This window comes from Formica exsecta, unplaced genomic scaffold (genome assembly GCF_003651465.1).
Source record: "Formica exsecta isolate Colony F162 unplaced genomic scaffold, ASM365146v1 scaffold614, whole genome shotgun sequence".
Taxonomy (NCBI): domain Eukaryota; kingdom Metazoa; phylum Arthropoda; class Insecta; order Hymenoptera; family Formicidae; genus Formica; species Formica exsecta.
The window spans coordinates 1244997-1260430 of NW_021853375.1; the positions used below are offsets into that span (position 1 = coordinate 1244997).

At 35.3% G+C, this 15434-nt stretch overlaps 2 protein-coding genes across 2 annotated transcripts; one reads left to right on the plus strand and one right to left on the minus strand.

Annotated features, from left to right (window-relative positions):
• Nucleotides 1-1159: 1159 nt before the first annotated feature.
• LOC115242657 lies at nt 1160-8891 on the minus strand. Its single transcript, XM_029819110.1, has 7 exons — nt 8394-8891; nt 7122-7258; nt 3592-3777; nt 3360-3476; nt 2211-2298; nt 1826-1964; nt 1160-1487 (listed from the first exon to the last, which is right to left on the minus strand). The coding sequence occupies exons 1-7, from the start codon at nt 8434-8436 to the stop codon at nt 1277-1279; spliced, it is 921 nt and encodes a 306-aa protein (XP_029674970.1). The 5' UTR covers nt 8437-8891; the 3' UTR covers nt 1160-1276.
• Nucleotides 8892-11968: 3077 nt separating this feature from the next.
• Nucleotides 11969-13691, plus strand: LOC115242604 (macro domain-containing protein CT2219-like). The gene is made up of 6 exons (XM_029819022.1): nt 11969-12206; nt 12272-12389; nt 12522-12776; nt 12864-12980; nt 13070-13275; nt 13365-13691. Exons 1-6 carry the CDS (start codon nt 12192-12194, stop codon nt 13449-13451), a joined length of 798 nt encoding a protein of 265 aa, XP_029674882.1. The 5' UTR covers nt 11969-12191; the 3' UTR covers nt 13452-13691.
• The last annotated feature ends 1743 nt before the right edge of the window (nt 13692-15434 follow it).

Below are 15434 nucleotides of genomic sequence, written 5' to 3' on the forward strand. Positions count from 1 at the left end.
ATACTACATATTTTTATCTGTAATAATGTTCAAATGGATAAAGATATATTATATCACGAGTTTTTTATGCCGAAGGAAACAATTTAATATCATCTCAATTGTTTGCATTGCTGTTACGCAAGTATCCCGCGGGAAATTAAAGTAACTATGTGTTCTTTCTCATGTGTTTTTCTAGAAAATTAAGCAAACTCCACAAAGAACTCATAATCAATGTAATTCTTGTGACGAGAAAATACACGAATGACAAAATTTTTGAATGTTCCTCATTAAATGCTCATACAACGACACGTAGACCAAGATCTACAAATTGAAAAGCCTATTAATACAACCATCCGAGTTTGCGATTACGAATGTCATTTTTCCGTTAAATTCCGAACGAACCGATTGACATTCGATGTACGCGACTAAATATCGCGTATACACTAGTAATGGAATTCCATTGCATCATATTCGTCTCGACACTTTTATATTAATACTTACGGCATAAATCGATGATATCTATCTTCTACGCATAAGGGTGCATTAAAACGTGACCCAAAACTGCTCTAATTGAAAAAAAAATCGATGATATTTTCTATTTTTATAAGCAAACATTTCACATGAAAGAACAAAGTAAAAGTATTCTTATTATTTAAAGTAAAAGTCTTTTTCAAAATCATATAAAAATAATTGTAATTAAATTTTAAGGAGACCGAATCGAATAATGATAAAAACTTTTTCAAGAGATAATTAAATCTCATAATATTAATCAATAATAATTAATATTACTTTTATAACATATCGAGACTATTTTTAAAGTGACACTTTTTTAAAGTGATTAGAAAACTCGAGTATATTTAATCATGTACCTAATGGAAACCTTTTCAAATATCCATTAACGTATGTTTACGAGAGAGTCTTTCTCTCGAATTTTTTCTCTCTTTCTGATATCTCGTCTCACGAAACATGGAGCCTGCTTTAATTGGAATCGCCTTCAATATAACTGTTCAATCGACACGTTTAATTATGTATCTCCGAGTATTTAATTGTGGATCGTTACGCGATAATTACAAGTCCGATCGATACAGGTTCGCGCTCAATTAAAAAAAAAAAAAAAAAAAAAAAAAAAACTATTTGCGAAAAAATGCTGAAAGAAGCCGACGGAAAGCGCAAGCGAGCCTTTTTTTCCAGAAATGATTAACGTGGAGGGAATAAAAACTACGAGTCGTGATTTTGGCGATACGCGTACGCTTTGGCATCGTCGTGACAGTGGGGAATCGATTCGCCCCGGCTCTCCTTACTCCATCGTGTCATATTTGACCTTCTTCACTTTGAAGTATCGGTAGGCCGCGTAACCGGTGATCGTCAGAAGGACCGCAGCGGCCAGCGTGGAACCGACCGCGACCGGCGCGGTCTCGTCCCTACCGGCGCGCGCGCTTAGCGAAGTGCACGAGAACTCGGTGGCGAACTCGTTGTTCTTGAACTTGAACGGCTGCAGCTTCATATCTCTGAAATTTTTCATTATTTTTCTTTTCGACATCAGTCTTCTCACAGATCGCGTCCGACAGGAATAAAAATTTCTCCAAGTACGATATATATTACATCTCTGTGCGTTGAATTCAACGCTAAAAGTGGCTGAGATTTTGAGAAGATTTAATTGCGTAATAAAAAGAAAATATTCTTGAAATTAGCTTGGATAAAGGTTGCTATATATGTCATAAAGTTTAACTTTAAATATCGAGCAAAATAACATTGATCTCGATTATAATTTCGGGTTATGCCTTATTTATCAGTTTTTTAAAAGTGATTTTTAGAGTGAAATTGATTCGATAATATGATAAAATACCTCAGAAGTACACTGGCGTGATTCTTGCCATCGGTGAGTGGAACCACGATTTCCTCGGTGCAAGCGTACGATTTTCCAACCGGCGTAGGGAACAGCATGAAGCTATGTTTCTGCCCGGTACTCACCCGAATAGTCTTGTCTAAGATATTAATGAAACATTTAATTTGGTATTAATAATATAACATCAAAGTTTTCTCAAAAAATGTCAAGTACATTTGATAATTTATAATAAACTCAATCAATAGCTTAATCTTTTCCGTACAACATTTGGTTAGAAATTAAAAAAAAAAAAAAAACGCAGTATATATTATGAAAATTTAATGAAACGTTTTAAGACAAAAAATCAATACTTTGAACCAGTTAATTTGTCACTAATTGCACTTACTTGGTTGATCAACGTGCTCGAAGTGTTTGTCGCTAGAGTTGTAGGTCAATTCAATTTTCTCGACGTACCAGCGTTCGCCACCGGGTGTCTGGAAAATAAAAATCATGCGTCTCGAGAAAATATTATGGGGTCGATCATGTTTTTATTAGGTCTACCGGAAAGTTCTGTCCGTTTTTGGAATAAAACAAAATACAAATTTTTATTACCGTCAATAAACTTTATTAAATAATGTAATTGCCATTATTATTAATGATTTCTTGCCAGCGTGAGGGCAATTTGTATATCCCTTTTTCGAAAAATGTTTTATCTTTTGATGCGAAAAATTGAACCAGTGTTTGTTTGATATCTTCTTCATTTTTGAATTTTTTGCCCCTCAAAAAATTTTGTAAGGACAAAAACAAGTGATAGTCGGAGGGTGCTAAGTCCGGGGAATATGGTGGATGCGACAGAATTTCCCAGCCTAGTTCTGCACTTTTTTGACGAGTCCCCAAAGCAGCATGTGGGCCTGGCATTATCATGATGCAGTATGATGTTCTTCCTATTGGACATCGCCGGCCTCTTTTCTTGGACTGCTGTATTTAAATTATCCAGTTGCTGACAATACTTCTCCGAATAATGGCAATTACATTATTTAATAAAGTTTATTGACGGTAATAAAAATTTGTATTTTGTTTTATTCCAAAAACGGACAGAACTTTCCGGTAGACCTGATACTTTGTGCAAGAATTAGATTGTTGGAGGAGATTAAAAACAGCGTTCTTCTTTTGCTGCACATATAATTAACATCATATCATTCGTCGTGTATAATTCTTTATTCCCGAAGATATCATTGCGTTATTTCCGATAAAGAGAGCTCTTTTACCTTTTTTATCCTGCAAAACTTGTAGCTATCGTTCGGGATATAATTATGGAAAGCTACGTGATGATAGCTTCTAGCACGCAATCGGCGATATGAAGGTGAAAATCAAATAAACTATATCTCGGTAAAAGGGTCACATATCGATTTTCGCAAAAAGCAACCCTGTGCCTGGCACAGTTCAGATGATTTATCCTTCGTATAATCGCTATTTGCATAACTCTCCATCGGGAAACTTATCTCCCCAACAAAGTTAAAGATTGGAATAGCGTGTTCTATGCAAAGAAGATTACCTTAGCGAAACTCCAAGATAATACAAAGGCATTCCACTTCAAGGACATTGTCACTGTATTCTCATTGTCGCAATTTCCGGTCACGGTCGCATCATCAGGTACGTATATATCCACTTCCTGGAAACATAAAAATTCAATTATAATTAATTTACTCCATTAACTGTGCTATTAATAACATTTGAAGTAAGAAATTTTTTTTTTCATCGGAATTTAATTTATACATGCTTCTTACTTGATCGTCGCCATATTTGGTGCGATATTTGACGGCAATAATCGCATCCACTTGAAGAAGAATACAAGCTTGTCCGTTGCTTCTGTCCACCCGATACAAGGGTTTATCCGTTGAGACCGATCTGTGCGTGGTCGTAGAGGTTGAGGGCAGGATCGTGGTTGTTTTGATTTCGGAATTGACTATCGTCTGAAAAAGACGATAACGATATAATTAATAAAAGAACGATATATCAATGATAATTAGTTATAGATTGGAATCATACAATAATACTGACTCGTAAAGAGAGAGAAAAATTTGTTTAAAAGAATTATTCCTCTTTCGATAAAAATTATTCGATACAACTACGTAAATAAATTGCTTAATAAAATCTTGATATGTAGTTTATTTTGCTACAAAAGTAACTTCCGTTTATAAACAGATCCTATAGAAGGTCACCTGTTGTTGCAACGTAAATGTAACGAGTTTTGTCGTAGCAACTTTTTTCTCGTGTGTATCGAGTCGTTAACATAAAGGCAAGTAAAATGTAAACATGTATGTTACGATATGTATAAACCCGCAATTACAAAATATATAGAAAAACGTGGTCAAGTTAATACGGGTGATAATAGTAAGTTTCCACAAGAATGACATATAATCCTTGCACGATGACATCACATAAACGTCCATCAGCGAAATGTCAAGGAGTGCAATAAAAAACCAGCTATTAGGCGTTGTAAGAATTTAACACTAAAGAGACCCATAAATCTCTTGTAAATATATCGACCTTAAACGTTAAAAGACGTAGCCTTCGAATTAAGTGAAAAATCGAAAAAGCGCGAAACTATAGCAAAGTCAAAAAATTTGCAAAATTTAGAATCTTCAAGAATTAATACAGTAATTTATTCGTTTTAATATTAAAGAGTGACAATAATTCCTTTTAGACTAATTGATCACTCTGATTAAATAAAAAATGACGCGTTACTTCATAATTTAATTTTTAATTCGGATATTCACGTTTTAACACTTTGTTAATAATAAATTATAATTTTTGTCATAATTGTGAAAAGCAATTTAAAGAGAATGTCTCACAACTTTATATCACAACTTTATGGTTTAATGGCTGAAGTGATTCCGGCTTTATAAGCCTTATTAAAAAAACATTAATGGTAGCTTAAATAAACAAGTTGCTCGACATGCTTAACATTTTATCGGCCGTTTAGTAATCCAAGTGTATTTATGAGTATATCACAATATACATATAGGATATCTCAGATTTAACAAGCTATTTTTTGCTTATACATTATCTGATCAATCTTGAATCGATCTTTTTTCAGCAAAAATTTATTGCAAATTTTCGTTCAATTTTCAACAATTAATATTAATTAAATATTTTTTTAATTAATATGTTTCACACACGGAAAAAAAATGCTATTGCTTCAATTAAAGTCTACGTCACGGGCTGCCACATATTTAATCCAATAAAAATATCATTGAATGAACTATATATGCTTGTTGGCAGCCCGTGACGTAGACTTTAATTGAAGTAACAGCATTTTTTTCCCGTGCACACATAATTTTTTACAGTGTCTTTAAAAGGGGAGTGTTCCGCTTTTAATTTCGCATGAGTTATCTTGATGGTCGCATTGCAAATTATCGCATCAGTAAAATCTTTTACTGACTTTATGCGCTGGTCGTAACATCCGGTGACATTTAACAGCCGGAAGTTATACGATTATCACGACAACGAAGTGTAAATTGGCATGTTACGTATTATTTAGCAATACATTTTTGAACAGCAACAGGCTACAAATGCAATAAACGAGTTAATATGAGGAATCACGCTACATCGAGCAATTACGAAAAAATATTATATATTAACTCTCAACTAAAAAAGATGTATTTTTAAACTTCTATTTAAAAAAGATTGTAATACTAAAACAGAATATAAATACCATATTCATGAATTTATTTATGATAATATTTCAAAAATATAACGTTATACATTATAATATGCAAAAAATTAACCTTTTCCCAGAATTACATTCTTGTCATTTTCAATCTTTTGTATGTATAAATTTAGGCAATATATAATTTGCAATAAACAATTCAAAATGACAATCTATTTATATAATTTTATATGACATATATATCCTAATATAAGTGTGTATCGCGATACATATTTTGTATATACATATATATTCTTTACTTTTTCAAACGTATGCGTTTTCCGTATTGCACGAAGTATAAAACATAAAGTTATAAATAGAAAATAGCAAATTAAAAATCGTCTAAAGTAAAGTAAAGAGATTTAGCATCTCAACTTTGAAGATTATAATATAAGAAATGATATATAAAAGAAGTAGAGCAAATAAGAGGCCAAGGTTCTAGCTGAAAGTTTCAATAAAAAGAAAAACAAGTAGAGTTGTGCAAATTAGAAACTTGCACATTGCTTCCTCATCATTTTATCTTACAATGCTTAAGCTGCTTTAAGCATGCGGATTTTTCAATTTTTGCTTCCTCATAGAGAAAGCTTTGTGAGCAAAATAAAAATTAAAATAATTTCTTTCACCGATCCTCACTAAATTCAACATCAAACATCCTTTAATAATACTCTATTCATGTAAAAAAATTTAATACAATATCACACACACACACACACACACACACATATATACATACAAACATTTTTTAGGAATATGATTTTCCGACGTTTTGGAACATTCTAAACACATTGGCATAGAAAACTCGAAAAAATATTTTGTCACGAAAACAAAGCTTCCTCTATGAGGAAGCAAAAGAAATATATGCAACCCACAATGACTCCTTTATAAATTTCACGCATTATTATACATTATAATGTTGGCATAAAATCATTATTGTTGCGCTAATGTAAGATCAGCCTTGAGAAGGACCTTGCTACGTTGGATAGATCTTCAAAGTTTCCTGCAAATTGATACATGTAATCGCGCCGAATCATATAATTATATAATGATGCCTTTCCTTCGTCCAACCATTAATTATCAGATTTGAATTTTAGGGTTAAATAAGCACTCGTAATGAATGATAATACGATTACGCGCGGATTTAGAGTGAAGTGCAGCTTGCGTTAGTAGGATCGGTCGCCGCCCACTACTGTCAGAACATTAACATGTAGAAGTGTATACACAGATATACTATATATATACACGATACAACTTCCTTCTATAAATATGTGTATTAGCGCGTTCCAAGAATCCATTTAAATAATTACTGCTGTGTACAGAAATATAAATCGTTGTATTTCTAAAGGAGTGTGTATCGATTTCTACTACATATATTCGCTTGGACAGCATTGTAAACACAAAGAACACAGAATATTGAAAAAACTTTTAATCCATCATTTCATACACAATAAAATTTTTTAAGTTTGGTTGCAAAAAATAATTAAATAATGAAAGCAAAAAAATATAATTGTGAAAGAAACTTATGAAATGTGAAAGATATATATATATATATATATAAAGCTAGTTAATAAAGAGGCTCAAGTGTGTAACCGAATCAAATGTACTTACCAAAGGCAATCTCGTCCTCTGGGTAGGCATCTCTACATAGACTTTTAAAGTTCTACGTGTGGTATAACGTTGCTCGTCTACTTGTCGCGGTATCGGCGAAGGGACGGGGATACTGAACGCTATTCCTGAGACACACCCTGTTAAAAATTATTGCAGTAAAATACGTCGATATTCCACGTAAATGCTACGATATATATTTCTTGTAATTAATAACGGTAAGTTAAGAGGTAAGAGAATCAGCTCCTAACTCGACAAAATAAAATATAGGCAAGACATCCAGAATTTTAATCATGTTTAAAAACAAATCACAAGAAGAGTGATAAAAAAATGCGCAATTAAAAGTCTAATTTTGTCTAATTTTCAATGTCTATATATTCCCTCAATTTAATTTCCACCTACTTGTTTAAACAAGTAAGACAGCGCCACTCTCTTGTGCTCTCCACAAATTAGATACAAAAATTAAAGAAAAATAGAATTAAATGCGCATAAAGTATTCTGGAAAATACTCCTTGTATGTATCTTAAAAGGAAGTAGTTCTCCATTTAAATTTCTGACCATAGAAAGCTTCGATTCCATAGTCTATCTAAAGACTTCGCGGTATCTTTCCTCTAAAAATAGCATTTCTCTCATTAAAGTAACCATTTATCTTTCTTCTTGCAACCTTTCAATATATAGTGCTTGTAAAAGCACTATAGTCTCGTAATTGTAGGTTTGCCAGAAATATCAAGTAAAGAAAAAAAAAATATCCCAAGAACATGGCTATTCAATTACGTATTATTACACGAATGTTCCGTTAAAACATCAAGTACACATTAAAAAATATTATGTGATACAAATATTACATGTTATAAATAATGGTACAAATTCTTGTTAGATTCCATGCAAAATACAGCTTTGACAAAATGTTTTTGAAATCTAGTTAGCGACATTCGACACTTTAACCCCTCTATGAGCATCAAAAAAAATTCTTCATAAATTTCATATCATATTTTACAGGCATATTTTTACTCTGCTATTAATTTTCTCCATTTATCGGAATATTTTTGAGAGCAATCGCGGAAAGATTTGCTTACGTCTCTTATGTAAAACTTTCCGTTCGAATGATAACTCTCCAACGCATCTATGAGTCAAATGGCGTGACCTGGCAATCGTATTCGACGCAATTTTAATGATCGCGAATAGATCTCGCTCCTCGCAAAAATATCGGACACACGTAGTGACGCATGCCGTTCAGGAACGAGGGATCGCACGAAACACTCTCGGAAAACTTACAGAGTAGGAAAATCGCCCTGCAGTATTCGCCTTGTCGTGCCATAACGTTGCCGCTGCTTGCTCGTCTCCTGGTACGTTACTCCTGATGACCGTTCGATAGGACGCGATAAAGACGAAAAGACAGAGAGGACACGGATACTGTTATTACACGGGATAAGAATCGCACCCGAATTATTATACAATTGTGCCGGGACGATTGCTCGGCAGCGACGTTCACGAGGCTTGTGAGGAGAAGCGAGAGAAAGCTCGGGGGCGCGGATGGATCGATAGCGGGGCGGCTATCAGCATGCGCTACTACGCGGCTGCCGTTCTGTACAACGTGGTGGAAGAGACGCGACTCTCTCCGGCGATCCCGCCGCCGATGACGTCGTCGTCGTCATTGCCGTGGTTCTCGATATTGTCGCCACGTAGGCATCAACCGCCCCATCGCCAAAGACTGTTCATTCACATTACGCGCGCAACCAAATATATACAACTTCGCCTCCCCCGCGTAGGTCCCGCGTAGATGTATAAAATTAACGTTAAAAACTTCAATTTTTTTTTTTTATCGATGCGGAGATTTTGAGATGATTAAACTATTTGATATACATATATCGCAGAAAATTATGCAATATATATTTGTTGTGTTAACTTTTAGCAATGTTTGTCAACTTCTATCAGTGGAAGTTGATATTCTTAACTTACCGTAATTTTTTTAGATTCCAATATATTTATCCTGAGCAACTACTTTGCTTAGTCTCTCTTTTCAGTCTAATAATTTTCGTACATAAAAAAAAGATTAGAATATATTTTATTTTAGAAAAGGTTTTTTCAAAAGCAGTTTAAGAAATTTGACAAAAAGAAAAAAAATAATATCAATTTTTTTTAATTTTATTTTTTTATCTACTTATGTAAGCAAATTATTGAAAAAGAGAGAAAAGATGTGCAACCTCACGTTCCATAAGTTCACGTCGCCTTCTACGATATACTTCAAATGTTTCCTAATCATGAACACCCGCGGCGTCACATAATAACCCGTGTGCTCCTACGGGAACTTCCGCTGCTTTTTCATTCCGACTGCGAACGTGGACGTGATGCAGCGGGTGCAACGTAGTGATGCAACCGCATTTCAGCGCACACGACACACATACGGGATCACGGAGATCGTATTTCGGTGACCCGACCGTGGGCGGCTCGTTACCTGAAAGTTCATGTGCCGTCCCATTGTGAAAATCTTTCTTTCGATAAAGCCCGCAGTTAAAAGGAAAAGAACAAAAAGAAACAAAAATACTGTCCTGAAACTTTCGCGATTAATAAAAACTTATAAAAATCCTACAAGAGAATGTAAATCCAGGAAATTATGTTTGTACAATTTATTTACGTTAAATCAGTCAGACATCCGGGGACATGACTGCGGAAGGCAAACTTTTTTTCGTTTTACTATCGCGTAGTATTTAATTTGTAATTCTACATTACATTGAAATAAAAAATCTGTAAAAAATTAAAAGCAAAATTTGAATGTAACATGACACAATTTATAGATAATGTTTACAAAAGATTGTAATATCTATATATATAAGTCGCGTCTGTCTGTCTGTCTGTCTGTCTGTCTGTCTGTCGGACCGCGAACTACTTCTACATTTATGGATCGATTTTCTCGAAATTGGTACCAAAATTTTGCTAACTTTTCGGGGATGGCTACTATGTGGTTTTTTTTAGTTTTACATCCCCACCCACTCGCCATGTTCCACATTTATGGACCGATTTTCTCGAAATTGGTACCAAAATTTTGCTAATTTTTCGGGGATGGCTACTATGTGGTTTTTTTTTAGTTTTTCACCCCCACCCATCCACCCACGCACCCACACACTATGTTCTACATTTATGGACCGATTTTCTCGAAATTGGTACCAAAATTTTGCTAATTTTTCGGGGAAGGTTACTATGTGATTTTTTTTAGTTTTACACCCCCACCTATCCACCCACGCACCAACACACCATGTTTCACATTTATGGACCGATTTTCTCGAAATTGGTACCAAAATTTTGCTAATTTTTCGGGGATGGCTACTATGTGGCTTTTTTTTTAGTTTTACACCTTTTATTCGAAAAGGGTATAATAAAAAATGAAGAAAAAAAAGTTAAGTAAAATATTTATCACATTTGCGAAATTTAAATCAATAATTAAAGGAACTAAAAGCGAAATTGTTAAAGTTAATATTGATAAATTCAGCAATGAAGAGAATCTTATTTCAGAAAATCACAAATCTTTTTGGAAAAATATAGTATTGTATATAGAGAGAAGTTTTATAAATAGAAAAATTATAAAAATAAATTATAGCAAATAATAGTGGATTAATGGTGAATACATAATAATAGTGGATTAACGGTGAGTACGTCAATCGTGAAAAAAAAAATGTGAATAAATAATAAAAAATATAACATCTATTATATGCCAGGTAAAATATTGAAGACGGACAGACTCTGAAGCCCGCGCGAAGCGCGGGCCAAAAAGCTAGTTTATGTAATAAATCACACAGTATGCAATAAAAAGAATTGTTTTTGAAATATATTAGAATATTAAATATATTTTCAATAATATTTTTATTCGATGAAAAATACACAACTATATAGACACATTTTTAAATGCAACCCCTATTGTCGAGTTACAACTCTTGTAAATTCAATTTCACGTAAAGCAAAATTCCCAAAAGAGAGAACTTTTATTTCGCCCGCTTCTCGTGAAACATTTATCATGGGATTTTTTGTTGAAAGTAGTTCGATCAGTTTGATATAATAAGGAGCGGGAAACCGTGACATTTACGTGACTAGTAGGGGCACTTTGATAAGCACCTTATGGCAGGTTAACGTCTCGCTGAAGGCGTATTTTCGCATGAACGCCCACGGATTAATACGCCTATGTAAATCTCAATTTACTTAAATCCTATTTATAATCGCATTAAAATCATCCGCATTGTTCGCTCGCGTCTGACCTGATATTTTATAATTATTTTGTAGGTATCGCGTACTTTTTTACGTCGTATGTTAATTTACTGTTTTTAATGTTAGAGTGTTATTAATTATAACGACATTTCGTTCATTACAATTGTTATCAATCTGTTATCGCGAATAGATTAATTTGCTTTTTTCCTTATCTCGTGCGACAACCGTTTTTCTTTTAATGTCTTTTTTTCTTTCATTAATCTCTGTAAAATTAATACGTTTATCGAAAAAAGAAAGAATATATTTTTTATATATGTTTTATTAATTATAATTTATATTTTGTCTTTTTATTTATATTATACATATTTCTTTTTCTTTCTCTTTCTCGCATTAAGTTTATAGTATCATTTAATAATTAATTTCATTTTTCTACACATATATGTATTACTTATCTAAAAAAATCTGGAAAATTTCGCTCCATACTTTTCACAAATTCCTCTCCTATAATTATGAAAAATATATTACTGTCTGTAATTGCTTTTTCGCACAAAATTCTTGGGAATATATTTCTCAATGCTGCTGCCATCTCTCGTGTAGAAAATGCATGTATATGAAATGCAAGTGCATCGACGCCGCAAGATGACGACAGCTGTCTTATCATTGTGGCGAATTGCTTCCACATTAACGTTGTGATCGAAGGGATTAAATATTCGTTACCGAAGAACGCGAGCGAGTTTTTGCGGTGAGTCGCGTAACCTTATCAACATTCGCGGTCGTGTGGCGATAGCGAAATCTGCAACGACATATACTAAGCCGCAAGAACGCGTCATCGATGATTGACAGGACTCTTCACAGTGATCTTCGACGCCGCGGAATATGCTGGCACTGAATGTAAGGGACAAGAGCGTGCCTACTTTCTCGTGAGTTCTGCTGCGAAAACTGCTTTTGGTTTCTAGGCGACCGTCGTTAATTGCTCCTTTAAACGAGCCCGTGTTCTTCAGAGTTTCATATCGAGACGCAATTTAGCGGTTTCGATTAAATCTGAAGGAAAGATGTCGTTCGTAGATGAGAAAAGTAAGAAATCTAATTGTAATCTAATCACATCATTGATTGGTATAACAATCGAATGAAGAACAATGAATAGACTGTAATATTTCTATAAATATTCTATAAATGTATATCTCTTTCTCTTATTTCTGTAATTAGAGAAATTCTTAAACATGCCACTGGAGGAGAAGAGAAAGTTATATAAATCAGAAGTGATAACTCTGGATCAAATTCCTATGTGGCCAGAGTACTGGGAGAAGAACAAGTCCAACATTGCCAAGATGCTTGAAAAGACTGAAAAAGTTGACGAGGTCATAGCTAAAAAAGTATCAATATGGCAAGGAGACATAACGTCACTTGAAATAGATGCAATTGTCAATGCTGCAAACTCGAGTCTTTTGGGAGGCGGTGGAGGTATAAAGAATGTTATTGTATATTAGAAAACTTAATATTTGTATATATTGAAAAAAAAAAAAAAAAAAAAAAAAAAATACTTTGTAGTCGACGGAGCTATCCATAGAGCAGCGGGACCAAATTTAAAGAAAGAATGTGCAACATTTGGAGGATGTAAAGTTGGCGAAGCTAAAATTACAGGGGGTTACATGCTGCCGGCTAAATGTTAGTATTTATCTTTTGCAAGAGCTTAATATAAAATATAATATTTTGTATTAACGAAAATAAATATTTGAATAATTGAAATTTTTCAGATGTTATTCATACAGTTGGACCCAAAGGTGAAAATCCATATAAATTACGAGAATGTTATGCAAACAGTCTAACTCTGGCAAAATGGAATAATTTGCGTACTATCGCATTTCCATGCATATCGACTGGAATTTATGGATACCCGCAAAGACCAGCAGCCAAAGTAGCTTTATCGACAGTCAGGAAATTCCTCCATGAAAATAAAAATGTAAGATTGCACATATATTTATCGAGAACTACATCCTTCTAATATTTATGATCGTTAATATTCATAAAGTTTTTATTGTGATTTTCCAGGTGGATAAAGTTATCTTTTGCTTATTTTTAAAAACTGATAAGGACATATACGAGGAACTATTGCAGAAATACTTTGCTCTCGATTGAATATTATCTATTGGCAGGTTTTCATATTTACATAGTCCTTAATATTATTATTCGTATTTCATAAAATTGTATTCAGAAGATAAATTAATATAAAATATTAATATAACATTGAGTATTTTATACTAGGTTATCTTATCATTACCTAATTTTTAAAATTTAACAAACTAATGATTTAGATGTAGAAAGCTGTTGTTTATTCCTTGTGGAGAGTTTCAAAAGGAATAAATTTGCATCATTTTATTAACGCTTCAAATTTAATTTATGTAAACTATCCAACATCGTATTGACACCTTACTCGCTAGTCGACTTTTAAAATAGGGATTATACAATGACTATATATCACGATAAATTACAAATTTGGAGTATTGCGTGATTTTACAAATTTAATGTACCAAAAATTGATAGTCAAAATTTAAAAAAATTTGTACAGGCATCCAGATAAATGAACGGTGCTGTTGCACGACAACGTACCAATAGATAATAGATTATTTTTAAATTACATAAACAAATAGTGATCAATTAACTTAAATATAAACGCAAAATTTGTATGTAGCTTTATATTTTGATTTTTGGCCACGTTTTCTCTTACCCTGCAACGGCGGTGCATAGGTTACGTTCGTAAATCTATTCGCCGAAGTAGAGTAGCATTTGATTCATCAATCAGGACAAAGAAATGCTTCTGGCTCGTATTCTGCTGCTCTTTTATCGGCCGTAAAAGAGCAAACAAATATATAATAACTCGATTAAAGCCAGTCTTGTATAACACAAATAGTAATCGACCATCGAAAACGTGCCAATTTTACTGTACTTCCCACACTCGGATGCATTCCGTTTGACGCTATTTTCGCTTCGAAGCGTTTAACGAACCAATCGGGGCGCGGAATCTTGCGTTTACGAAGCGAAAATAGCGTCGAGCGATGCGCACCTTTTGTACTTTCTGCGCTCTATTTACACCTCTGACCGAGAGCGGCGCATGCGCGTCCCTCGGGCCTATGGCGGCGCGCCGCCATCTTGAAAAATCGAAGTTGCCGTGATGTCTGTATGTGGCGGCGGTAGGTGGGGGACGGTCGGTCGGTCGTTAACGCGGTGTATCTCGGACGGGAAATCTGTCACAAATGGGCGAATATCCCTGAGTGCGTGCTGAGACCCGGCTCGAACGCGCCGTCGTAGAGGATCTTCCGTGTCCGTGACACGGCACGCATTGTTTGCCATCGTCGTTATCGTCATCGTCGTCGTCGTGGTCGTCGCTGCCGTCGCCACAGCCGTCTCTCGTCGACGCCTCGAGCACACCCAAGAGGCCCCGTACAGTCGCTCGCGCTTCTCGGCATCCGCCGTGGCGAGGGTGCGCGTTGTACTCGTCGAGTAGAGTAGAGTAGAGTGAAGTAAAGCGTGCGCGTCGTGAGAGAGAGAGAGAGAGAGAGACAGAGGGAGGAGGAAGAGCACAGTGTCGATAGTAGAGCCGTGCGGCGGTAGCGATCGTGCGCCGGTCGGTATTGTTCACAGCTCGAGATCGAGCGGACGCGAGGCCGAGTGTGTCCGAGCATCGCGAGCGTGTTCGTTGTGGAGAGAGAGAGAGATCGTAGTCCGTAGTTCGCTCGCGCATACCGTCCTCGTCGTCGTGCCAAGAAAGTTGAAGCGAACCGTGCCCGTATAATGGGCGAACGGAACGTGTGTGCGCTCGCGGCGTGAGCCCAGAGAGCATCGGTCTCTCAGCGTCCGATCTCGGACGCGCGAAACGCGAGAGGGACGTGGAAAAAACGTGCGCGAGGAGCTCTCGTCGGGTAAACGTGAGTGAAAGATCGAGACGGATAATCGTCGCTTGATCTTGGACGAGTGGCAAGACGAAGCGGACGTACGGAGATCCCGTAATCTTGAATGGCCGCCGCCGCTTTCTAGGTTACTGACGGACAGGCCAGAAGAGCGTGAGAGAAAGAGAGAGAGAGAGAGAACACGATACACGGACATAAGTGAAAGAAACGGACA

Bases quoted from the DNA above. Each gene is read 5' to 3' on its own strand.
- LOC115242657 (XM_029819110.1), bottom strand. From the start codon at position 8,436: ATGGCACGACAAGGCGAATACTGCAGGGCGATTTTCCTACTCT. The intron at 3,477-3,591 runs GTAAGAAGCATG...TTATGTTTCCAG, and splicing joins CCAAATATGGCGACGATCAA to GAAGTGGATATATACGTACC. The intron at 2,299-3,359 runs GTAATCTTCTTT...TTTATTTTCCAG, and splicing joins TATCTTGGAGTTTCGCTAAG to ACACCCGGTGGCGAACGCTG.
- LOC115242604 (XM_029819022.1), top strand. The intron at 12,777-12,863 runs GTATAAAGAATG...AATACTTTGTAG, and splicing joins TCTTTTGGGAGGCGGTGGAG to TCGACGGAGCTATCCATAGA. The intron at 13,276-13,364 runs GTAAGATTGCAC...GTGATTTTCCAG, and splicing joins TCCTCCATGAAAATAAAAAT to GTGGATAAAGTTATCTTTTG.